This window comes from Acomys minous (genome assembly GCF_964271855.1).
Source record: "Acomys minous genome assembly, chromosome: 4".
Classification (NCBI taxonomy): domain Eukaryota; kingdom Metazoa; phylum Chordata; class Mammalia; order Rodentia; family Muridae; genus Acomys; species Acomys minous.
The window spans coordinates 21935536-21962810 of NC_140486.1; the positions used below are offsets into that span (position 1 = coordinate 21935536).

The 27275-nt window shown below is 42.7% G+C and overlaps 1 protein-coding gene across 2 annotated transcripts in view; it reads left to right on the forward strand.

The window, feature by feature from the left end:
- CCBE1 (collagen and calcium binding EGF domains 1) overlaps positions 1–27275 on the forward strand; it is a 238227-nt gene that overhangs the window by 188372 nt on the left and 22580 nt on the right. For both annotated transcript variants that reach the window (XM_084779950.1, XM_084779951.1), the window contains exons 3-5: positions 11606–11658; positions 24076–24210; positions 26406–26558. In XM_084779950.1, coding sequence (XP_084636076.1) covers positions 11606–11658; positions 24076–24210; positions 26406–26558 — 341 coding nt within the window. The remainder of the gene's footprint in view (positions 1–11605; positions 11659–24075; positions 24211–26405; positions 26559–27275) is intronic.

A 27275-nucleotide genomic window follows, 5' to 3' on the forward strand; every position in this document is an offset into this window, starting at 1 on the left:
GAAAAATTGGTCTGGAAAGAATTTGAAGACTTTCCAGGACTGAATGAAAATGAAAATACAACATATTCAAACTTATGAGACACATTAAGGTGGGTGCTAAGAGGTAAGATCAGAGCATGTAGGACCTACATTAGAAAATTAAAAATGGAGAGCTCTTTCTACCTGAAAATTCTGGAACAAAAAGAAATAGCACACAGAAGGACAAGACAGAAAGAAATAATCAAATTCTGGGTTGAAATAAATAAAAGAGAAACAAAAAATTACAAAGAATCAATGAAATGAAGAGCTGCATTCTTTGGAAAAGAAAAAAGAAGCCCTTTGCCAAATTAATTAAAAGGCAGAGAGATCAAAATTAACAGAACTAGGGATGAAAAGAGGACATAACAACAGACACTGGAAATCCAGAGAATCTTAAAGATATACCTTAAAACCCTGCACTCTACCAAATGGAAAAACCTAAAAGAAATTGATCAATTTCTTGATATATACCACCTACAAGGTTGAATCAAGTTCTATAACCCTACTGAACCAGAAGCAGTAATTAAAAGTCTACTAATCCAAGAGGGAGAGGGAGAGGGAGGGAAAGAGAGATGGGGGGGGAGGGAGAGGGAGAGGGAGAGAGAGAAGGAAGAAGAAGAGAGGGAAGAGGAGAGAAGAGAAGAGAAGAAAGGAGAGAGAGGAGAGGAGAGGAGAAGAGAGGAGAGAGGAAGCAGAAACAGGAGAAGGAAGAGGAGGAGGAAGAAGAGGAAGAGGAGGAGGGAGGAAGCCGAGCGACAGTAGGATTCAGTGCAAAATTCCCCCAGACTTTCGAAGAAGAGTTAATGGCAATACTCCATAAATTACTTCACAAAGTAGAAAAAGAAGGAACATTGCCAATTCTTTTTATGAGGCCACAATTACCCTATTACCTTAACCACATAAAGACCCAACAAAAAAGAAAACTACATAGCAATTGCAATTTTCCTTAGTAACATAGATGAAAAAATTCTCAATACAATAATTGCAAACTGAATCCAAGAACACATCAAAAAGATCATCCACTATGATTAAATAGGATTCACCCAGAAATCCAGTGATGACTCAACATATGTAAATCTATAAAGGTAATCAAACACATAAACAGACTGAAAGACAAAACCGCACAATTATCTCATTAGATGTAGAAAAGGCCTTTGAAAAAAATCCAACATTCCTTCATGGTAAAAGTCATGGAGAGACTGGGAGTACAAAGACACACCTCCACATAATAAAAGCAGTTTACAGCAAGCCCAGAGCCAACATCAATTTAAATGGAGAGAGGCTCAAAGGAGTTACAGTAAAATCAGGTACAAGACAAAGTTGTCCACACTCTCCATATCTATTCAATACAGCACTTGAAGTCTTACCTAGAGCAAAAAACTGGAGATCAAAGGAATACAAAAATGAATGGGAGAAATCACCAAGTCTTTATTTGCAGATAGTATGCTCATCTACATAAATGACCCTGAACAGTCCACTGGAAAGCTTCTACAGCTTATTTACATCTTCAGCAAAGTAACAGGTTACAACATTAACACAAAAGGCAGCAAGCAAATGGACAGAGAAGTCATGGAAACAACACCTTTCACATAACATCAAAAAACAAACAAAAAAAAAACAACAAAAAACTGTGGGGTAACTCTAACCAAACAAGTAAAAGACATGTATGACACAAAGTTTAAGGCATCAAGGAAGGAAATTGAAAAAAGATGTCAGAAGATGCAAAGATCTCCTGTGTGCATAGATGAATAGGGTTAGTACAGTAAAAATGGCCATCCTACCAAGAGCAATCTACAGAGTCAGTGAAATCCTCATCAAAGTTTTAACACAATTCTTCACAGAACTTGAAAGAACAATTTTTGCCTTCATATGAAAACAGAGAGAGAGAGACAGAGACAGAGACAGAGACACAGAGACAGAGACACAGAGAGAGAGGGAGGGAGGGAGGGAGGGAGGGAGGGAGAGAGAGAGAGAGAGAGAGAGAGAGAGAGAGAGAGAGAGAGAGAGAGAGGAGAAGAAGGAGGAGGAGGAGGAGGAGGAGGAGGAGGAGGAGGAGGAGGAGGAGAAGGAACCACCCCAGGATAGCTAAATGATGCCTGAATGATAAAAGAACAGCTGAAGGCATCACCGTGCATGATGTTAGATAGTATTACAGACCTATATTCATTTTTTTAAAAGCATGGTATTGACACAAAAGTTAATCAACAGAATAGAATAACGCACCCAGACATAAGCCCATACAGCATGGATACCTGATTTTTTTTTTTACAAAGAAGCTTGAAATAATGTAAAAGGGCAGAATCTTCAACAAATGGTGGTGATCAAGTTTGATTGCTGCATATAAAAAATGTAAATAGATCCATACTCAATTACCCTGCACAAAACTTAGCTCTAAAAGGATGAAAGACCACAACATAAAACCAGATACACTGAATCTGACAGAATAGACTTGAATTATTGACACAGGAAAAAACTTTTTGAACAAGTTTTGGTTGCACAGACACTAAGAACAGCAATTAATAAATGAGAGTTCATGAAGCTTAGTAGTTTCTGTACGGTAAAGGACCCCATCATTTGGACAAAGTGGCAGACTACAGAGCAGGAAAAGATTTTTGCCAACTCCACATTCAATAGAGGGCTAAATATAAATTATATAAAGTACTCAAAAACTAGACATCAATAAAACAACAAAATATTAAAGTGGGTTACAGATCCAAACAGAATTCTCAAAAGAGTAAACTCAAATGTCTGAGAAGCACTTAAAAAATTATGCTCATCACCCTTAATTTTCAGAGAAATGCAGTTCACAACTACTTTGAGATTTCATCTTACAACAATCACAACGGCCAAGATCAGTAAAACAAAGGACACCTCATGCCAGTGAGGGTATGGGGTGGAACAATCATCCTTTGCTGGTGGGAGTGCAAACTTGTACAGCCACTATAGAAATCAGTGTAGTGGTTCCTCAGGAAGCTGGGAATTGATCGACATCAAGATCCATTTATACCACTCTTGGGCATATACCCAAAGGATGCTTCGCCTTACCATAAATACTTGTTCAGCCATGTTCATATCTGCTCTACCTCTTATAGACAGAAATTATCCAACAGTTGAATGGATAAAGAAAATGTGGTACATTTATACAATGGGACATTACTTAGTTGTGAAAAATAATGAAATTCACGGTAAGTTGATGAAGATAGAAAAAAAATCATCTTGGGTGAGGTAACCTAGACCCAGAAAGATAAATATGGTATATCTCCACTTATATATGGATATTAGGTATTAAATCAATGATAAGGAAGCTATAATCTATATAATCAAAGCTTAGGTATAGAGTAAGGGACTGGGGTAAGGGGTTATGTCTAGGAAGGGTAAGTGGAATAGATAATTATGGATGGATGAGTGGGAGGAGGGGATTTCAGCAAGATGATCAAATGGGGAGGAGTAGAGAAGAGGACTAAGGGAGGAAATGCAGATGGGAAGGAAAAGCTAAAACGATGGTTTATTTGAGGGGCCGTATAAAAACCTAATATAGTAGGATGTGTGCGTGTGTGTGTGTGTGTGTGTGTGTGTGTGTGTGTGTGTGTGTGTGTGTGTGAAGTCTAAGTGGGATCACCAAAGAATGTGGGAGACAAAGCTACAACTAGACATCTCTTGCAACCAAATGAAAGCCCCAGCGGTGGAAATGCATTACATGTAATTGAGTTGTTGGCTAAAAGACCCCATGGAAATCCCCAACAAGCCCAGGCTGTTGCTTAAGCTATTGGTCGCTCTCTATGAACTTGTTATGGAAAGGCCTTGTTGTTAAAGACAACACCTACACAATTCACTGAACACAGAGGAGCTGAGCTGCTGCCTACCTAGAGGCTTCACCTTCACTGACTAGTAGTGTTCATGGCATGGGAAGGGTACTCTGCATGCTACCACGGGAGAAAGGTAAACACCAACCCAACTACAAGCCCTTTGACCTACAATGTTGATCTGCCTGGAAGATAAACTGGTGCATTAGTGGTGCAGAAGTTGTGTGAGTAACCAAACCCTATCTGATTTGAATTAAGGCCCACTCTGTGAGATGGGACACATACCCAATGCTGCTTGTATGGCTAAGAAACTGAGACTAAATAGGCCAGGGACCTAAGGGAGAACCAAATACCACTGCTCTGCCAAAGAAACAGTGCACTAAAATGACTCTCAATGATATTTTGATACACTCGTAATAAGATCAATATCCTGCTCAGACACCATCAGAGAAGCTTTCTACTGCAATAGATGGAAACAAATGCAGAGACCTATATACAGTCAGATAATGTGCAGAGAGTGAGAGACTGAACGGAACACTCAGTCCTAATTGGGACGTCTCCATCAAATCCTCCTTTCAAGGCTCAGGCAAATGTATAGAAGAGAAGGTGGAAAGATTATAAGCACCAGTTGGCGTGAAAGACACCAACAAAAGAAGGCCTTCCCCACACACATGGCTGAGGCACATATGAAGTCACACAGGCTGTGGCAGCACGCACAGGGCCTACCCAGGTCTAAGTCAGATGGGGTCCCAGTGCTGAGAGGGAAGGTAAGACTCAAGCACCAATCCCTAACCCAGTGTCTATCTCCGACTGACAACCACTCACAAAGGAACAAGCAGTTTTCTCTAGCAGAGTCTCACTGGGTATACAATCCATATTTAAAGGCAGGCCCCATGCCTAACCATAGATGAACATACAAATGCAAAACAGAACAAAACAGAACAAATAAAACAAAAATAACAACAACAAAACCCAAAACTTAGTGGCACTTTTAAAGGTTTGTTTGGTTGGTTGTTTACCTTACAGATCTTTTGCTTATATATTATGCTTTTCCAATTTTGTTTTTATGGGTTTTCTGTGTGTGCAAATGTGTGTGTCTCTACATCTGTGTATGTTTCTTGTGCTTACCCTTGACACTTGATTTTTGTTTGTTTTTCCCAAATTTTTTTGTTTTTATTTCTATTATTATTATTGTTGTTGTTATTATTATTATTATTATTATTATTATTATTATTATTATTATTACTGACTTTTTGTGCTCTAATGAGAGAGGAAAAAAGGGTACGATTTGGGTGGGTGGGAAAGTGGAGTAGACCTGAAAGATGAGGTAGGGGAACCACAATCAGAATATATTTTATGAAAAAATCTATTTCCAATAAAAAAAAGATGCAGAAGAAAGATGAGTTTCAAGGTGAGAACAACTGAGAAACGTTATTTTTGCTGTTTGCTTAATGTACTAATAAAGCTGCAGCATAAACACTATTCTGTCCCCAAAACCAGAGCTCTGCTGGGCATCTTCATGATACTGTCCGTGATCTCTACAATGGTCCTTTGAGGCCGATGTATTCATGTTTATCCATGAGGAAGCTGAAACCAAGCAAGTGTAGGAAGCAAGCCTAAGTCACATCCTTAGTTCATTAAATGACAGGCAGAATGGTAAAGTTGATTTTCCTGGATGTCAAATCAGTTCTGCATTCTTTGTAGAGCCTGACACTGAGGACTGTAGAATGCTGTCAAACACAATTCTCCATTAAATAGAAAAATCTGTGTATCTGGTATATCAGTGGGCAGTATGCAAGAGAAACAGCAAGCAGATCATGGGGAAATTACAGTTAGGGCTTAAATATCTGTCTACTGCCTTATTTGACCCTTCAAGGTCCTGTCTAGTCTTCTGACTATGAATTTTTCTAAATGTTCTAGGCTAATGCAATGACCAGCAAACAGCCTATCTTTATCTTATAGTTTCATTTTTCCTTTCTAAAAGTGTGAATACACACACATGTATACACACACTTATACACACATTCATGCACACACACGCACATATACACATTCACATATACATGTACATATACACATAAGCACAGACAAACAGAGACACACACAGATACACAAACATGCACACACATACATGCATACACATACATGCATACACAAGTACATACACACATTCATACACACTTACACACAGCACATACAAACAGGCACGTAAATGCATATACACATACACACAAACATATATACATACAAACACACACACAGCTGACTAGTGGGCTCTATTTCTGAGTATCTAGTTTTTACTTACAATTTTATGCATGTGCTTACTCCCAGGGACACCCAGGGGAGCCATCTTTAGGCCTTCTTGATTAGCAGACATTGCCCTTGCTGTGTAATAACAATCTAATCACCACTTCCTCTTGCCAAGAAATGAGAAAATTATCCTCATTTGGAAGCCCAGCTAGAACACACGAAGTGGATTAGCCAGGCTGCCTCCTCAGCGTCCCTGTGAACATTCCTCATCGTAGTTTGTTTTTCTTAAAGATAAAAATTGCACAGCAGTGTTTGGCGTTCAGTCTAACAAGTGCCTTGCTTGCATGACAAGATTTCACTTGGGCTATCTCAACTTCAGTACGTGTAAATTATGTTGTAAGAAATCTTTGGCGTGGTTTGATGTATGTAGCCGGCGTTTATTTTCCTATAGATGAGAACGTTTCATTTATTTTTAGATGACAATCTGTGGTTGGTGGGTATTTAACATGCAAAGTAATGATGTGTTCCCAGGAACTGTGGGGAAAGTAGAAAGGTGGCCTCACATCTGAGCACCTCTTTGCTGGAACAGAGAGCTGAGCACAATGGCGCAATTGAGAAAAACTCAAAGTACATGTTAGTTCCTAATTAAGCCAATTTAAGTGATGTGCACCCAGCCTGCAACTCAGAGCCTCTTTGGGGTTTTTTGAAACACATCAAATCACTCTGGCTGTCATTTCATCTTGTAAAAAGTTAGCCAAGAAGAAGCTTCACACCACAGTGTGCGTTTGTCACCCGAGTGCATCTGTCACCCTAGCACGACAGGGTAGACACATGAAGGTTCCTGGAGGGCAATGGCCAGCCTGTCAGCTCAGCCCATGAGCTCCAAGTTCGGTAAGAACCTATCTATGAGGAAATACATGCATATGTGACTAGCATGGAAATCAGCCAAGGGAGACACTTAGTGCCATCTAGCCTCCATGCATGTGTGCACACACAAAACCAACCCCCCTTTTTCCCCCATCCTTTCCCCACTCTCAAAAGAATAGTGGAACCAGGAAAAAAAATGTTTTCACAGCCTAGAGCCTTTGAAATGCTTAAAACATGGACAGTACCTGAGTGTAATGTATTGAATGGAGAGACAGAGAGTGAGAGAGAGAGGGAGAGAAACAGAGAGGGGAGGAGGGGGAAAGAGAGAGATAAAGAAAGAAAGAGAGAGACAGAGAGAGAGAAACAGAGAGAGGGGAGGGGGAAAGAGAGAGATAAAGAAAGAAAGAGAGAGACAGAGAGAGAGACAGAGAGAGGGGAGGGGGAAAGAGAGAGAGAGAAACAGAGAGAGACAGAGACAGAGAGAATGGTACCATTTATTACGATTGTGTGTCTTGGAATGTGTCAGGAGCTGCGCCTAAGCCTTAGCACTTACATAGAAGTAGAAAGAACCTCATACTTGGATGACGTTAGAGTTAAGTATCAAGAACGTATGTCTTTCTATTCAACCTTCCCGTAGATCACTTGAGTGTCAAAGCAGCCAGAGCTCTGCTCTTCCTCTCAGAACATTCTAGAGAATAGCCACAAGTACCTCAGTAGGTCATAACCATAAAGGTGTAACGAACTGCTCCTTTCAGTTGCAGGCAGCTCGGACTGTTTTCTAAACTGTGAAAAACTAGGCCAGGCTTCAGTTCCGTAGAAATGTCAAGGTGGAAACTCTAGTCATCACCGCTAATGTGCTCCACATGGGCTTCCTTTGGAGTGAGATAGCTCAGTTGGAGATGTTGGGAAATTATGCCTAATTATGTCATTCAGACTGATGCTGTAAATTGTCACTGTGGAACACTTCTGGCACAGTGGCCATTTGCTGTTTACATAAAGCGCCACTTCCCTTAATGAAAGAGCCTCGATGTAAGCCCCTCTCATATAGGCTCCACTGCATCATGGCAGGTGGCAGTTACCATCTGAGTAAGTAGTCCTCAAGCCCTCCTGAGTCAATGGTCGTCATGCTGCCCAAACATGGGGGTAGCCTGTTAACCTTAATGGAACTGCTTAGATAGTGGGGAGAGGGCTATCCCAAGCCTACTTATTAGTATTGTGTCAGGGTAGGGATTCAACACTTTTCAGGGCCACTCGCACAAAAACAAAGACATAGTCACATCACCTCACCATGAGGGGGGGGGGGGGAAATGCCTACTTATAGTGCCAAGCTCTCAATGCATGGTTCTGATAGGAGGATCCACATGAAAGCTAGTCAGCTGAAAAAGTTGCTTGCTCACTGAGTTGGTAGATGGTTTCCTTCTAATAAAATCAATTAAAGAAGGAGTTAAGTTCATCTGTTTTGGGAGAACAAGACAGGCAGGAAAAAAATATGAATAGAGAAGGTGAACATTTCTCTTTTGGTTCAGATGTGTTTCAAGAGTATCCTGACACTGTTTGTGTGTGTGTGTGTGTGTGTGTGTGTGTGTGTGTGTGTGTGTGTGTGTGTGTGTTTTGCCTGCATCTGTGCATCATGTGAATGGTGAATGCTTGGTGCCTTTAGAGGCCGGAAAAGGGTATGGATCCCCTGAAAGTGGAGTTATAGCTGATTGTGAGTTGCTCTGTGGATGCTGAGAATCAAACCTGGGTCCTCTGGAAGAGCAGCCGGCGCTCTTAAACTCTAGCCCAGCATTTGTCTTCACCATGGCAGCTCACAGGTGTGCTTCTGAAGTGAGACTGCCACCACAGCTGGCCTCCCTGTGAGGGATGCTGCAGGATGTACCCAGCCCAACTTGAGATTCTCTTACATGACTTTGTATGACTTTTAATACATTTCATAAATATTGACATAGTAGGCACCTACTAACATTTTGTAAATCTTCTGTTTTTAGAAGAGATTACTAAAGCTTCCCACACAAACAGTAATTTACTTGGCAGACAAGTCATGTGTGTTGATTTTAACCAAATTTATAGACTGTACATCCTTATTTTCCTTTTATTGAAAATAAGTTTTTCATTTATTAACATGTTCATATTCATAACAATTATTCTGGTTATGACTTCCTGCCCTCCCACCTCTCCCAGTTCCTCCCTCCTTCCACCTCCCTTCCTATCCAGAACAATGCCCTTTCTGTCTCTCATTAGAAAACGAGCTTCTAAAAAAAATCATAAAAAAATAAAATAAGACAAATAAAAGTCAAACAAATCAGAAAATGGCAAAGCAACTAAACAAGAAAAAGAGCCAAAGAAAAAGCGCAAGAAGTGCATATAGATATAGAGGCGCATGGGTTTGCACACTAAGGAATCCCACCCCCAAAAAAATTCCAACAGAAGCCATAATATACATACAAAGGCCTGTAGCATTAAAAAGTAAAAAGAAAAAAATGAAAATCTCTGACAGCATTATGAGGCAGAGGACCTCCATGGAGTTTGTTTTCTGTCATCCATCTCCTGCTGGACATTGGGTCTACGCATAAGAGTAGTTTGTTTCCCCCAGAGAAAACTAATGTTTCATTTGCAAGTGGCCATAAATTAGAGATAGCTTTTGAGTTGGGGTATGGGCATATGTCCATTTATCTTTTCAGCTCTAGCATCCCATGTGGTTCAGACCCATGTGCATGCTGCCAAGGTCACTGTGAGTTCATATGTGCACCAAACGCTGTTGTGTCTAGAAAGCCTTGGTTCCTTGGTGTCCTCCATCCCATTTGGCTCGCATGTTCTTTCCACATCCTCTTCCACAGGGTTCCCTGAGGCCTGAGGAGAAACAGTTGATGGAGACACCCCATTTAGGATTGGTCTTTCACTCTCTGCCCATTGTCCAACTGTAGGTCTCTGTATCTGTTTCCATCTGCTGCAGGAAGAAGCTTCTCTGACAGGGCTGAACAAGGCACGGATCGATGAGTATAGCAGAATGCTGTTGGGAGTCATTTTATTGCTTTATTTAGCAGAACAGTAGTGTGTGGTTTCCCGTGGGTTCCTGGCTGTTGAAGTTTCATGTTCTTGGCCACATAAGCAACAATGGTTATGTGTTCCATCTCATGGAGTGGCCCTGATGTCAAATACTGGTTGGTTACTCCCACAAGATTTTGCCATTATTTTTACCAACATGTATTGTAGACAGGTCACCATTGTAGAATGGTGGTTATCTTCATCCTGTGATAGCTGTACCTTTCAGTACCATGAACCTCAAGAGAGGTAAAGGTTCTAGGAAGGTACCAGTTGGACTTATCTGTGTTCAATGAGTTGTGTAGGTTTTGTCTTCAGCAGTAGGGCCTTCTTGTCAGTTCCTGGAGAGCAAACAATTGCCTCGGTGAGAACCTGGGATTTTTGGAGGTTCCCATGGGACTTCTTTGGCCAAAAACTTAAGTAAATGTAACTCCTTCCCAGTACTGGAAGCTTCACTTGGTGGAGAGATGTTTAGTTGGACATCAGTTTCCCCCAATATTTGAGGATTACTACTAAATGGAAAAATGGGTCAATAAGCTCCTCAGAGAGTTCCAGCCCATCAGGACTTGTACCAGTGGCTCCATTCAGATACCTGGCAAGGGAAGCGGTGTTGCAGGGCAGGAGGCTGCATTTGTTCTTTTCTTCTGGCAACCTATCTGTGGTGTCTCAAAGCTGAATTACCAAGACAGTGCTTTAAAGCTGAACATTAAATATCTCTATTATAGTTCTTTTGTGAATTTCTTTTTAATATTTAGATACATTTTATAGTTTTATAATTTCATTTTGTATGATTTTCTTTTATTTATTATTATTTAAGAGGGGAGGAGAGGTCACATAACGTATCACACATATAGAGGTCAAAGGACAACTTTCAGGAGTCAGTTCTCTCCTTCAACAGTGGAATTCAAGAATCGAACTCAGATCTTCAGGCTTGTGCGTCAAATGCTTTAACCCACTGAGCCATCTGGCTAGATCTAGAATTTCTAGTCATAAGAGTTTCTGTTTCTTTGCTAAATTTTTTGTTGTTGTTGTTGTTGTTGTGATTTTTAAATTGATTACAGCTGTTTTTTTTTTTCCATTACATCTTTAAGCCATAGATAAGCAGCTATTTGAAGTCTGATTGTTCTGACATCTGGGAGTTGAGTCCCTGACAGATTCTTTACGGGGGGGGGGTGGGGGGGGGATGTCACATTTGTATAGGCATCTATTAGCAACACTGAATCTTATACTCATTCAGAATGTACTGGCTTTCCTTGAACAGGCAACTTAGTTGATTAGATGTAAAGTGGAAGAGGGGCTGTGGTAGGCAATAGCTCAAGAGTCATCTAACCTTGTCTGTGGTCCTCCTTGTATACACGAAAACTATATTGCTCTCCAGAGGCAATTTATCTACTTCATAGGACCCAGAGGGTTGGTTTTATATAGTACATGGCAGATCCTGATAGTTAGAAGATGCGGTCATCTGATTTTAATATTTTTCATTTTAACCTCAGATTCGTTTAAACATGTTCCGCCTTTATGTCTTTTTTTTTTTGAAGATGTTGCTTTATTCAGTATTAGTAACTATGAATAACCTTATTTTCAAACTAACATCACATCTAAGATGGTTTTTGTTTGTCTCTTAGGAAAAAATGCTGCAAAGGATATAAATTTGTTCTTGGACAGTGTATTCCAGAAGGTATGTAATTTAACAGATGATTTCACATCCTCCCTCTTTCCGTGACTGAGGAATGGAGTCTACAAAGTTTGGGTGCATGTGGAATGTGGGTTAACTACACATATATATGTCTAGTTATGGATGTAATTGTAATTCTCTCCTCCAGTAATTGGATTCTATGTTGTGTGCTCTGTGTGAGTCACTGGCATGCTCAGACTTGGGGTCCGTGCTCAGCAAGCTGTAACCCCCTTCTCCAGCATCACAGGCATGAGATATAACATGTCCTCTCCCTGAACACTCTGCCTGCTCTCCTGCACGAAACATCAAGCCCTATTAGAGGACTTCCAGCGATGCCAACCAAATACACAGTCCAGCCCTAAAACCAGAAAGGTTTCGGTCATTGGCTGACCGTCCAGGCACATGCTTTGGAGCAAAGAGACAGAGTGAATCACGCTGAACACTATGAACAAGTTTTAATTGTGTTTTTGCATGCTACTTGATAGAACCTTGGGCAAATTACTTTCTAAGCCTTGGTTTTTACACTTAGGTTTGCTATCAAGTCATACCAGCCTTTAAAGAATTTTTCCATATTTAAAGTACTTAAGCCATGGGCTGATTCTTATAAAATACTTGATGAATGGTGGTTACTGGCTTCATTGGGAGAGGATGCATTTAGTCCTACTGCAACATAATGTACCAGGGTGGATTGGTACCCATGGGGGGTGGCCTTTTCTCTGAGGAGAATGGGAGGGGGGAATGGGTGAGGAAGGTGTGAGGGTAAGAATAGGAGAAGAGAGAGGGGGCTGTAATCAATAATAAATTAATGAAAATAATTTATTTCATTAATTATTAATTTTCATTAACTGCTTAGCTTTTGTTAACTTCATTAATGAATGAATGGATGGATAGATGGATGAAATTAATGGAAAAAAACTTCAATAAGGACCATAAAGACATTTTAGTACAGAGACATTCACAAGGGACACAACACAAAGCATCAATGGACAGAGGCAGGCTCAGGACAGAGAGACTAGAGCCAAGTCATCAATCAAGGAAGGCTGCCCAGGGCTTAGGTAGGAGAGAAATGCTGCAAAATATTCCAGTGTATTGACATGGAAGACTGTCTGAAGAGCCATGGGTTAATTTGCTTGGGCTGGGGTGGGGACAGGGAGTAAGGCATATGAAATAGCCTTCTTCATTGTTACTCTAGAAGCTGTCTCTTTCTAGAGCAGTGCTTTTCAACCTTGCTAATGCTGCAACCCTTTAATATAGTTCCTCATGTTGTGGTGACCCCCAGCCATAAAATTATTTTCATTGCTGCTTCATAACTGTAATTTTTCTAGTATTATTAGTTATACTGTAAACATTTGATATTTCCAATGATCTTAGGCAGTATCCATGAAAGGGTCATTTGACCCTCCACAGGGGTCGTGACCCACAGGTTGAGAACTGCTGCTCTAGAGGCCTAGGAGCCCAGACAAGCTAATTCTGTTGCATTATCTCATGGAACCAAATGTCTCTATCATCTTGAATTCTCTGGATAGCTCCCTCTTTCCGGTGACTTCCTACAGAAGGATGGAAGAATTGCTAACCTGTAGGGACAGTCATGGGAAGGCTGTCAAGAGACAGATCCACACACACTTCTCCATGTGTCTATAAATCTCTCTAAACTGAGGAGCTTTGAGCCAGTTGAGTCTATGGCTGAGAACCAGGTAGAAGGAATAACCATGAAAGCCGGAAGAGTTCGTGACATTACAGCTCTTCTCGGTCACCAGCTGTATCATTTCCGTTTCAGCTTGGCAAAGAGCAAAGAAAATTAGGTTTAGGCCTATCAACTTAAGATTTTTAAATTAAGATTATGTTTAACCTAATTAAAAACACATGGATGCTATAGAGTTGGCATTTCTTTTAAATGTTAAGTATTACAGTTTCAAATGCCTTGACCAAAATCTAACCTCCCTCACCTTAAAAACAACAGTGCCTATGATTAGTGACACCAAGGACAGCATATGCGCAGAGACAGTAGGCCCTAACATAGCTGTATATAACTAACTCTTTGCTCTATTGCTTTCCACTAGAACAGCACTTAATGTTTATTTATTTTAATCTAAGGGAATAACATGGTGATTATTTGTTTTCTTTACTAATGATACCATTCGTAGAGGTTTCTGTCATTCGAGAATGAAAAGTAAAGCCGAGGCTGGTGGCACAGTCTGTTATCCCAGCACTCGGGAGATAAATGACAGGAGGACCAAAAGCTTAAGAGCTGGGCCTGGAGAGGTGGGTCAGGGGTTAAAAGTGTGGACTGCTTTTTCACAGGACCTGAGTTTTGTTCCCAGCAGCCACATCTGACAGCTCAGCATCACCTCTAACTCCAGCTGCAGGGGGTCATATATCCACTTGTGGTCCCTGTGGGCCCCTGAATTCACATGCACATTTCCCATACAGATACGCATATGTAGATACAGAATTAGAAAACAAATAAAATTGAACCTTCTGTCTTAAAAAAGAGTTCTAGGCAAACCTGGGCTGCAGAGTGAATTCCAAGCCCCGTCTAGACTACAAAGAGAGACCATGGCTCAAAAAGGGAGGGAGAGCAGATAAGAAATGCAGAGCGCACATACAGGACTTGAGACTAGACACGAGGCTAATAAGTGTATGTGTGTCCAGACGTACGTACGTCTAGAAATTGAGTGTAGTTAATTTGTCTCCTGCAAGACTGACTTGTGAGCATGTAGAGCTGCAAGCCTAAATGTCTAGTGAGAGTCGCTGGCTTCATGTTATGGTTCAAATCCGAAGGCAAGTTACTGGCACCATCCCTATTCAATAAGATTGGTCAGCCTTCCAACAGCTGGGCATGGCTGACCTTCAACATGGAGTTTAATCTGATTTATTCAGAGTTCACCTAGTCTAAATGTTAATCTGCTCCTAAAAATACACAGAAAATGAGTTAGGCATGAAGGTCATGGGCAAGAGGATTGCACCAAGGCACCTGGGCTACAGATTGAATTCCTGGGCTACAGTGTAAGACCCTGTCTCCAAAACAAAACAGTCCACACAGAAACATTGTAGAATAAATATTTGATGGGGTATTCTGGTATCTGATTTTCAAGCAACAAGGCCATGACATATGACACAATGATATTGTGTAAAAATAGCCTAAACATTTCCCTGAGGAGCATACAAAGTAATGCTAAAATTTCTCCTTGATCTTGTGTAATTCAAACACTGTGGTGTTAAAGTCAGTAATCCTTAAATGCTACAATATGAAGGCAATATGAACAGTATGAAAGGGAATAAAGACAGCTGCACATAGATGTTTAAGGATATTCATAAGAGAAGAAATGAACATCCAGGACAAGTGTAGACCTCATTTTCATTACTGGCCCCATGGTCATACCTTTCATTCCTATTGCTTTTACCCTAATAAACACCTCACTTCACCTACTCACAGGTCTCATTACATGGTCAGGTGACCCCAATCCTCATTCCTAAAGCATCTACAATATTGATCCTACCTGAACTGACATAGTTTTCTGTTGACTTTAATCATGGTATTAATAACACTGAGAGGCAACCAAGGGCCCCTTGTATTACACACACACTTGCTCAGCTTATGCAGAATAACAGAACAATTTCTCCTTGGTGTTTAGAATCAGTTGACTATGGGTCACAATGACTTCTTTCTTTGCCTGGGCATAGGCATGAGGAAGCCAGGGCCCCAGCAGGAGACCAATGGAATCACTCTTCTCTTTCTTAGAGGGAGCATGTTCCACTTGAAGTTGAGGCAGTTGGGCTAGCAGAACATGAAGCCACAGAAACAGCAGCACTAAGATCACAGAGAGAATCTTCAAGTTGGCTAGACAGGGGAGTACTCAGGAAATGTGGTAGACTCTGTTAGTGCAACAGCTCCCTTTCTGTGTATTTCTAGGATGAGATTAATCTTTAAGTCAAATTTGAATAAAGCAGAATATACTCATGGTTCAGGTCAGCCTCATACAACTTAGGAAGGCTTAATATAAAAAAGATTAACCTCCTTTCTAATGCCCAAATTTTGAGAGACTCCCCAAACAGACCACTCAAGAGCCAAGTCCAAATGCAATTGTAAGGATGTCTTTATTGCAGGTTCAAACGCGGGCCACACCTCCAATGCACTGACATGGAAGATGCAGGGCAGTGGCCTCGAGTCTCAATTGAGAGGGGTTTTTAAAGGTTTTAGACAAATAAGTGGATTTTTACGGTATATTATTGGATGGCATTTGGGCAGAAAAGCTGCAAGCAGGGCAGCTTGGGTAATAGGTATAGGGGCAAGTTGGCCTATAGAAAAGATTGGTTGAAGCAGTCATGGGGGCATTAGTAACTTTGGCCTGGCTTCTCCTAATTGGTTGTTGCTATGTGCCAGACCACCTGCTGATCAGATTGACCAGCAGAGAGTATATTTAGACTTTCCCAAGGTGAGGTGATTGTGTTGCTAGAGAATATTTTTCTGTTTAGACTAGTTTGTGGGTTTCCTGGAATCTGGGTTCAGGCCTTGGTCAGGTTTAACACAAACTGGAGTTTCTTTTTCAAAATGGTGTTTGTCTGGTCCTTACACTTTAGCGAAGGGAGGACACTACTAATTCATGGAGAATTGTATATATTGAACACTGACTCACACAATACATACAATCTCTTGAGACATATGTATTCGCCAGACCAACTATTTGAGTATGTGGCCCAGCCAAGCTGCCTTCTCACAGAGAGCAATAGAGGACTAGAATGTCTAAACTAACCTGCCGCTGACAGAAAACACAGGTGTTAGGCTACTTCATTTAGTACTCTAAGTCCAGGACACTGAGCTGCAGCCTATGGGCCAGTCTGGCCACCTAACTCTGCAAATGAACTTTTGTAGAAACCCAGACCTAGCCATTCTCTTACGTTCTGCCTGTAGCCTCTTTTCATGGTAATCGTAAGGTTGAGTAGCTGCAAGCGAGGACTGTAAACCCAAGGTCTGCCCCTTCCCAGAAAATGCTTGCTGACTCCTATCTTAAGTGAGGTAGCAGGATGATTGGTCAGATTTATTCTGGCTAAGCAGTGGTGAATTGAGCATCAGCTGGAGAGGGAACCACACTGTTTCTTCCCGTGGATATTGTCCCCTGATGAGTGGCCAAACAGTAGAAAGGACTAAAAGCAAGAAACAAGAGAAGTAGAGAAAATGTCTCCTAGTCAGACACGCTCCCTCAAGAGGCATTTAATCTCACTATGAAAACACTGTGGTGTATTAATATTTTTGTTACCAATATTTTATAAGAGAAGAAATCGAAACTTCAAGACCTTGAGATGAAGCTGAGGATAGTGGCTTATACTTGTAATCCCAGCACTGGAGAATCTGGGATAGAAAAACTAAGCTAAGACCATGTGCAAAAAACAACAAAATCCCTAAGATCACACTGTGAATGTTCAAGTTGAGCAGGTGGGGGAAGATGGCTGCTCAGTAAGCATGGCAGAACATGTGACTGAAAGAGAATAAGAGCCTTGTGGGGGTAGTGATGACATAAACTAGACTGTACTGAGCGTCAAGAAAGACTTGGCATTGGCAAGGTCACTCGAAAACTGTTTAGATTATCAATTGTATAGCACTGGGCATAAGTGTGAATGAGCTGACTGGACTTACTTAGAGGTGAAAACTTGTGTGGCTGTAAGAGATATGACTGTGACACCGGACAAAGAGAGAGTTTAGTCTTTTAAATTCTAAGAACTTAAAAATGGCTGGGTGTGGGGAGGTGCACACTTTTGATCCCAGAACTCAGGAGACAGAGGTAGGTGGATCCTGTGAGCTCAATGCCAGCCTGGTCTACAACAAGAGTTCCAGAACAGCCAGGGCTACACAGAGAAACCCTGTCTTGAAAACACCAAAAAAACAAACAAAAACTTCATAAATGACTCTGAAAGTTGGAAGTCTCAAGGGCTATTATGCCAGACCTCAAATGCAAGACTGAGCAGTGGTTTAGTGCTAATGGCTGCAGGCTGAGGATCTCCCATCTGAAATGCTCAGGGCTATAAATGCCTCATATGTCAGAGACTTTGGACTGGAGAATATTTGTGCAGACCCTGCTGTGTAAGCATCCCTAATCTATAAATCTGAAAAGCTCCAAAATCCAAAAACATTATGGCACTTAGAGTGTATGAGGTTTTCCAATTAGAGACTCTCTACATATATAAAAAGCCTGGGTTAGTTGAGCAAGAGCTGACCCACACAGAGCTCCACCTTTGTAAGGATGACCCAGCAGCATTATATACAGTGGATTTGAAGGTGAAGGACCTTGGGGAAGATACTGTTTACACGAGAGACTCCGAGTCTGAATTAGAATAACGCCAAGAGAAACAGAACCGAGACAACAGAAAGTTGATAAAATTTAAAGATAGAAGCTGCATGACAGAAAGTGGGTGGGACTTGGAAAGCGAGCACCAAAAAATAAAGAGCTGAATCAATTCATTACCTTTGCTCCCTTCAGAAACCTACAAAATGGAAAAGACATAAACCCTCAAGAGCAAAAGGAAAAAAAAAAGAAAAAAGAAAAAGAAAAGAGCAGATCTCAGCAGCAGGATACTGGAAGCTAGAGAACAGACCAGGGAGTGGGGAGAAGCTTAGCAAAATGGGGACAGTGAAGCCTTAGCAAGGACCAGGACAAGCCAAGGACAACTGACGTCATACCAAAACAGTCAAGATCACTACAAAAGCCACGGGAGCAGCCCTGTAGGCAGCACTCCATGGCCTCTGCATCAGCTCTTGTCTCCCATTCCTGCCATGTTGGAGCGCTCCTATCCTGACTTCCTTCAGTAATGGACAGTGGTATAAAACTGTAAGCTGAAATAAACCCTTTCCTACCAAAAAGAAAAAAAAAAGTAACCAAACAAGAAGGGGATGGGAGAAATAAGTATGAGAACCTGAGTTCAAATTCCCAATGTCCACATTAAAATGCCAGGAGGCATATGTCTGTAACCCAGTGTCTGCAGGGACAGAGATAAATGAATGGGTCACTGGCCAGCAAGTTTACCAGGCTTGAGGAACCTCCAGGCTCAGCGAGAGACCTCCCTCTCTATAAGTGAGATGGAGTGTGACCAAGAAAGACCTCCAGCATTGATCATTGGCCTCCACACACATGTATATACAAACACACAAAAACAGAAAAAGAAGAATTGCCTACAAGTGAAAGAGGCTGGCCTCCCAGATCTTATTCTGTATCGTACAGACAGACCGCTAACCCTGGCATGGCAAGGCAAGAAGAGCCAAGATGGTTCTTCTGAGAAGGTGAAGCACAGGCTTTGGACACAGTCACCTGACCATAAGAGTCCAATACTTAAAACAATGTGTGACGTTGCTCATAGTCACACATTGCCTGTTCAAACACCCAGTCTTCTCTGTTCATTTGAGTTCCAGTGACTTAGTCTCAGGCTAAGATTTCAAAGTGTTGTCTTTGGGTATACCAGATGTCTCATGCAAAACGCATGACAGAAATATTCTAGCCAGGTCACTTATAGTGAAGCCTATATGTGACACAATCCCATATACAAAGAGCTGCTGCTGAGGTGTCAGTCATAAGTAGAGGTCCTCTGAAAGACTCCACCCAGCAGGGGATCGAAGCAGATGCTGAGACTCACAGCCAAACCTGGGGGTGGAGCACAGGGAGTCTTATGGAAGAGTTGAGGGATAGAAGGACCTGGAGGAGACAGGAGCTCCACAAGGAGACCAACGGAGCCAACAAATCTGGGCTTTGGGGGAGGGGAGAAAGGGAGTGCTGCAGAGACTGATGTACCAACTAAGGACCATGTATGGTGAGGCCCTAGACCCCCTGCTCAGATGTTGTCGATAGGCAACATAGTCTCCTTGTGGGTCCCATAATCTGGGGAGTAGGAGCTACCTCTGACACAGACTCTGGTGCCCACTTGTTGCTCACTTCCCCCTGGTGGGACAGCCTTGTCAGGCCACAGAGCAAGAGGATGCAGGCAGTCTAGATGAGACTTTGTAGGCTGGGGTCAGATGATAAGAGAGGAGGATTCCCCCTCTCTGAGGAATAGGGGAGGGAGAAGGTGGAGGAGAAGAGGGGATGAGGCAGGGCAGGTAGGGCTGGGAAGGGACATGGGAGGGGACTACAATCAGAATGTAAAATGAACAAATTAAAAGTTAATGGAAAAAAATAAATCATAAATAAGCTAGAGTAGAACCTAAGTGTCTTCAGACATTAAAGGGGAAGTCTTCAGAAGAGCCTTAGAGTAAACACAGATTTACATAGAAAAGAACACTTCAAAATAGCTACCATTTAGTCCTGGGGAGGAGAGAGGCACAGCATACATGATTCAGAAACATCCTGTTTCTAAAAAGGAACAGAGGAGAATAAAGAGTTCTTAGAAATTAAAGACATGTATTCCATACTATTCAGCTATTAAAAACAAGGAATTCCCGAAATTTGTGGATAAATGGATTGAGCTAGAAATGATCATAATGAGTGAGTTAACCCAGAAGCAGAAAGACTCAAATGGTATATACTCACTTATATCTGCATATTAGCCCAACGGGCATGTCCCACGAAAGCCTTCACTTACCAGGAAACTGCGACAGAGGGGAGGACATTCTAGTGGGACTCTAGATGAGAGAAGCATGGGAGAAAGGCAAAGTAGAAGGACCCAGAGGGTCCTAGAAGCCTACAAGTAGAACATTATGATAGGCAGATTTGGGCACAGGGGTCCCGCTCAAACTAAGGCACCAGCCAAGGACAATACAGGCGGTAAACCTTAAGCCCCTACCCAGATCTAGCCAATGGACAGAACACTTTCCACAGTAGAGTGGAGAGTGGGATATTACTTTCTCACATACTCTGGTGCCTCACCTTTGACCATGTCCCCTGGACGGGGAGACCTGGTGGCACTCAGAGGAAGGACAGCAGGTTACCAAGAAGAGACTTGATACCCTATGATCATATAGAGGGGGAGGTAATCCCCCTCAGGAACAGTCATAGGGGAGGGGAATAAGGGAAAATTGGGAGGGAGGGAAGAATGGGAGGATACAAGGGATGGGATAACCATTGAGATGTAACAAGAATAAATTAATAAAGGAGGAAAAAAAAAGAAAAAAAAAGAAATTAAAGACATGACACAAAAGTTGGAAGGTGAAACTAAGGAAGGTGAAACATATTAAAGGAATGAAAGCTAGGAAGAAAACACGAAACTGTTAGAGCAAGATCGAAGTACCTAAGAATTCCACACGGAACAGGGGGTGGGTGTCAGAGACAGGAATCCAGAAACGTCTCCAGACTGGAGGGCAAGCTTCTAGATCAAAAGGGCCCTTTGAAGACTGCCATAGTCCCACATGTAATAAATGCATTATGAAATTGCAACACACTACAAGTAAATAATAAAAATCCTAAAGTTTTGCAGAGAGGATAAAAAAGAAATTCATATGAAATATAAAGACTAGGATTGAGCTGTCAGAAGACGAAAGAATAGGGCACAATAGAGTGATGCCTTCGAACAACATAAAGTTATCCAACCTCACTACATATTTCAACTACCATCACTCCTATGTATTGACAGTCACTTTTACATAAGTGTGAGCCCAGAGTAATTTATTCTGTGGCCCTTTTCAGGAATCCACCTGCTGTCAGGCTCTGCTGAATGAAGAGAGTAAATCAGAAAAGAGAAGGCAGGAATGGTGGAGGGGAGGGGTGCCCCTCAAGAGGCATCTACACAAAGTCTTAATGGGAAAAGTCAGAATACTCCATTAGGTGTGTCCAACCTTCTGACAGTGTGGCATGATGTCATCTATAACTGTATCAGATTATATTCATAATTATCTAGGGACACATGAGGCCTGGGTAGGGACTGAAGGCTGGGCGTGGCTGTTTGGGAAAACCTCCCCAAGATGAAATCACTATGATATACAAACACCTTAGACATTTTAAGAGATTTTCAAATTGGAAAGCATCTCTGGGCATAAGTTAGTAACAACATTGAGGAAACTGAGTCGCATGGGTCAAACTTTAGGCCCAGAAGGAGAAATATAACTGATGAACAGAAAAGGTTTGATAGGAAAAATTTCTGGCTGGACACTGACAGTGGAAAAACAACATGAAAACATTAAGTATCTCAGAGATAAGAGGTGCAGGCAGCAGCTACCAGCTCTATGCAGAAAGCACTGAGAAATAGTGGACCAGTTCAGATGTGTAAGCTAAGAGGGAGGGTATCTGTGCTGGCTAGTTTTATGTCAATTTGACACAAGTTAGCGTCATCAGAAATGAAGGAGCCTCAGTTGAGAAAAAATGCCTCCATAAGATTGGGCTGTAGGCAAGACTGTAGGGTATTTTCATAACTAGTGATTGTTGTGGGGGAGGCCCAGTCCATCATGAGTGGTACCACCCTGGGTTCATGGTCCTGGTTTCTATTAAAAAAAAAAAAAGCAGACTGAGCAAGCCAGTAAGCAACACTCCTTCATGGCTTCTGCATCAGTTTTCGGCCCCAGATTCATGCCCTGTTTGATTTCTGGTCCTGACTTCCTTTGATGATGAACTGGGATGTGAAAGTGTAAGCCAAATAAACTCTTTACTGCCCCAACCTGCTGTTGGCCGTGGTGTTTCATCACAGCAATGGTGACCATGACTAAGATGGTATCACTGCATAGATCCTAGACCTCCGTGAGCTAGACAGTCAGAACTGTTGCTTTCAGCTCAGAGAACATGACTGATGGATTTTGAACCCACACTTTGGGGGATGGCTGGTGCTGGTGACTACCAAAATAAAAATATCCATTGACCCAAGTCAAACATAGCCCACAGAAAAGGAGATGGGACAGATTTGAAACCAATAGCAACCCCCCCCCAAAAAAAATGTACACTAGGGTTATCTTAAGTCTGAGGAAGTAAAAGGGCGGTCCTCCAGAAGATAAATGGTCGAAGTATATGTCTAAGCTCAGAAGAGAACAGTGTTCATTATTTTGTTTTGTTTTAATATTTATTATGTATACATTGTTTTGCCTGCATGTACCCCTGCATGCCAGAAGAGGGCATCAGATCACATTATAGATGGTTGTGAGCCACCATGTGGTTGCTGGGAATTGAACTCAGGACCTCGGGAAGAGCAGGTGGCACCCTTAACCTCTGAGCCATCTCTCCAGCCCCCATGTTGTCATTGTTTTAAAAACACTGAAATCTCATTAAACTAAAATTCCAAAGAAGTCGCTGACTAGATGGAGAGACTAAGAAGTGTGTTGTCCAAGTGCAGGGAGATAATAAAGAAGCTAAACACATCTTTTACATGACTGGAAATCAGTAGGGAGTGCTTAAAAGAAAGAAGTGATGTGAGCTGCCCATTGCGAGCTGCAGAGGAGCACGTGGGAAACACACTTGACTGGAAAGGGTAAGAATGCCACCTGGGAGAGCGAGACTAGAAGGGGACACAGCAAGACCTGCTGGGTACCACAGCTGATGCAAGTTCTTTAGGCAGGCAATCTTGCCTTTCCTCCAAGGCCAGTGCCCAGTGATGGTGGCCATTGGTGGAGAAGGGTGGCTTGCCAGCCATGCTGCACCCTTGTCATGCTGACCCAGCCCGCATCAGGAGCTGACAGCACACCTGTTTGGCTTCATATACACCAGAGCAGAGCAGAGCCAGGCTCTCTCTGTGTCCAAAGAGACTGCATCTGTCAGCACGTGAGGAGAGCAGTGGTGATTAATGAGATGTTAAATCTGGGCTGGGAGCAAACCCTGAGCCGGAGCTACAAACTTAGAGCCAAAAGCCTTTCAAGAGATGCATTAAACACCAGTTCATTGGAGCCAGAGGCGCATATGCCCTGATTCTTTGGGTAATAGAGAACCCACTCTAATTTACACGGGTTTCAAGCTGGTAAGACATTTGTAGCTGTGTCCACGTGCTCTTCTCAGAATGCAAGATCAAGCCCCCTGTGCGTACACCTGTAAATGCTTGTTCATGAGAGTGCAGGACCCAAGAAGTCTCCACAGCCCCAAAGTATCCTTGGTACTTCTCAGAGCCTGCCCGGCTCCAAGAACTTCCTGTCACAGCATAACACTCAACTGTCACCAGCTCTGGCCTGTCTTTACATTCTGCTAGAAGGAATACACTTTGTGTGCCATTTGGACACGGAGGTTCCCCAGGATGCTGTGGAGCCTGGATGTCTAAACAGCTTTGCACTCTGGATAGTGGTGAAAACAGGAGGGCGATGAGCTGACCAAGGGAAGAAAATCCGAGTAACGTTTGCTTTCAGTCATGGAGATGCTGTGCATTAAACCGTTCACTGTGGCACTCTCGGGAACTTCGAACGGGAGTTAATAGCCCTCTAAAAGTGGCCAGTCAGACTTCTCATTTAACCCTTTCTTAGCAAAGAGCACGCCCCAAAGCTAGCCTGGGTCACCCACACTCACAATTAATGTTAGTAACCTTCTTCTCTTCCAGATTACGACATTTGCGCCCAAGCTCCCTGTGAACAGCAGTGCACGGATAACTTTGGCCGAGTTCTGTGCACGTGTTACCCAGGGTACCGATATGACCGTGAGAGACACCAGAAGCGGGAGAAGCCGTACTGCCTGGGTGCGTAGGAAAGTCATTTCCAGTTTCTAGGCACAGGCCGTGTTCTGATAGATCGGCTCTTCGTGGGACAGTTCAGAGGAGCCATTCTAATCCTTGATTTCTCCCCAGAAGTCCTTGTACTTGTGAGGAGCAGTGTTTTGTCTTAGCGCGTGGACCACCCGAAAGCTTCATCATTATTATCAAGACAAATAATGTACGAGGATACCTTTGGGAGCTGGAGCTAGTCGGAGCTGAGAGAGAAGGGTGACAGAAGAGGGACAGTGTCCTATGTAAACTAGAATGGTATAAGGCAGAGAATAGAGGATCAGAAGTCAGGAATCCCACACTCAGGGGACAGAGGCAGGCAGATCTCTCTGAGTTCAAGGCCAGCCTAGTTTACATATCAAGTTCCAGGACAGCCAGGTTTACATATAGAGACTCTGTCTCAAAAAAAAAATCATAGATGTAAAAATCACAGAACAATATGAGGGTAGGTAGCCCCAGAGTTCAAGCGAGACAACAGAAGTGTTGGTGTGTTGAGCAGGTGGGAAGAAACTTGGAGAAAGCTGAGGCTGGCTGCATGGACTGCAGCTGAGCAAACAGCCCAGCTATCCTCAGTGGCCACCAGCCTGTTAGTTTTGTCATCATGGACTGGGGTTTCCCACCATCCCCTTCTAAGAAGCCTCAGACTCATTGTCCCAAGGGACTGTCCATCAAAGTGTGATGATCGTTCTGTGTTCAACCTGTGGTCTTGGCCTTCCTCCCACCCCACTGGGGCTAATGAGACACAGCTCTGAGCAGCGGACCCAGGAATGTGCCTTTTCACAAATGACACTAAGTGACTGACAGGTTTGGTGATGACATTCAAGAATCAGAAGATGAACCGAGACTGTAATAGAACCAAGTGGGAACTAAAGTCATCCTGATGAGCTCGGTTGAGCAGACTCTAGGGAGAACATTTGGGGAAAGATCTAACCATGGGCCATCTGCAGCCTCCCAAGGATGTCTGGAAACAGTGTCCCACACTAACAAAATGGAGGCATGGGGAGCAGGGGAGGGAGGACATGGGGGGATTGATGCTCTCAAGTAAATAGAGCAGGAGGCCATGACACCACCTACCTAGAGCAGGGGCTGTTCCCAGTAGCTCAATGCCACACATGAAGGCTAATATGTCAGGGTCCCAGAACCTATTTCAACCTGCTCCTTCCTTCTGATGACCAGAGGAACTTGGGGTCAACAGAGAGCCTCTAAATCACCACAGCTTCACAGTTAGCATCAGGACAGGGACACCTCCATGTAGGCTCCAGCTGCCGCCTCCGCCCTCCAGAGGACAGTGTGCACTGCCAGGGGACACCTGCATTGCTGCACTCTACTTGGTACCTTCAGCTCTTATCAGAGCCAAGTGTTCAGCAGCTTGCCCAGGGAGGGGTTGGGAAACTGTCAACTGCCCGCTGCTCAGGGCTGGGCTCTGTCTCTCACATGTGTAGAGTCTGAGGTTGGGTCCCTGTTCCCAGCCACTTCAACCCAGTGTCTTCATTCCAGTGAACAAGCAATGGAATGCAGCCTTCCTCTCTTTCCTGTGGTGAGAAATATTTTTTTTTTGTTTCCACCCCATGCCATGGGGAACAGAGTTGGTTTCATGTACACGGTCCATGCGGACTCTCTTAGGGTCCCCTGTTTGATGATCTCATGGCTCATTTCCACAGCTCACCAGGGGTCAGCTCAGGTCAATATGAAGCAGGGACTGCCCCGGGGAAACTTCTCTCCAGGACTATTTACTTTTGTTAGAAGTAGCTTAGTCCAGTTACTGCCATGTCTGTTAACTGCGGAAGAAATCATTCCTAAGTGACCTTTGGGTCAATAGCATGCTGTTTGGACCCTCCCATTCTAAGGGGGGAAGTTAAGCCTCAACCCACCTAGCTTCCCGTGAGAAGTCAGCTCTGTTGCTAGTCATCTTCCACGAAGCCCTGAGGAATGCTTAGGGCTGGCCTCACGGTCATGCTCCCACAGGTGAGTGAGTCTCTGAGGCACCGAGCCACATGACAGACAGCAGCTCTGCCACTCAGTCTATAATGACAGGTGCATGCCCAAAGTGAAGTTCTCATGCATGGCCTGCATTCCTAGCCCTTGTCTTTATTCCACACTTGTTTGGTCCTAGTCTAGAAGTTTCTCTCACTGCCGTGTTGAAATTGTTCTATGCATTTGGTTCAAACCAGATATTGACGAATGTGCCACCAGCAACACCACTCTGTGTGCACACATCTGTACCAACACCATGGGCAGCTACCGCTGTGAGTGCCGGGAAGGCTACATCCTTGAGGATGATGGGAAGACATGCACCAGGGGAGACAAATATCCCAACGACACTGGTGAGCAGGACAAGCATAAGTGCCCTAACTGTGTGCATGTTTCTATTAGATATTGTATAGAATGTCAGTTTGGGAATTATATACATATATGAAATTATGTCTTATATATGTAATTTTATATTCTATAAATGTAAGCTTATATGTATAATGCATATTATACATTTATATATATATTATGATATGTACACATCATATGTAATAAAACATACACACTATTATATATAAAATACAACTAGGTATAATCTACAGTTCATATTATGTTCTCATCCTATATATAGTAAATGTTATTTTTAGCGTTGTATATGTGTTGTTTATCCCACTTTACACATTTATATGTAGTATACATTATATGTAACATGTAAATTATAGGTTCTTGGGTGCCCAACCACTCCTCTGGGGACTTTGGGCAGGATAGGACATTCACAGGTGGGACCTAGGTGAGAACCAAAGATGAAACTCATTCTAAGGAGATCTGATGGGATCAGTGCCTGTGTCAGCTGTTCAAGCTGGCATATGCTGGAGGAAGGTGGCATGCCTGTGGAGAAGTCAGTACCAGTTGCCTGTGAGTTTTCAGAAATCTGGAATGAACAGGGAAGAAGTCAGATGTACTATGTTCTCTCAAAGAAAATGTGCTGAAACATGGATTTGTATAATTTCCGTATATTTTGTATAATTTCCAATCTATTTCAGCACAACTCAAAATGCAGTCCATATTGT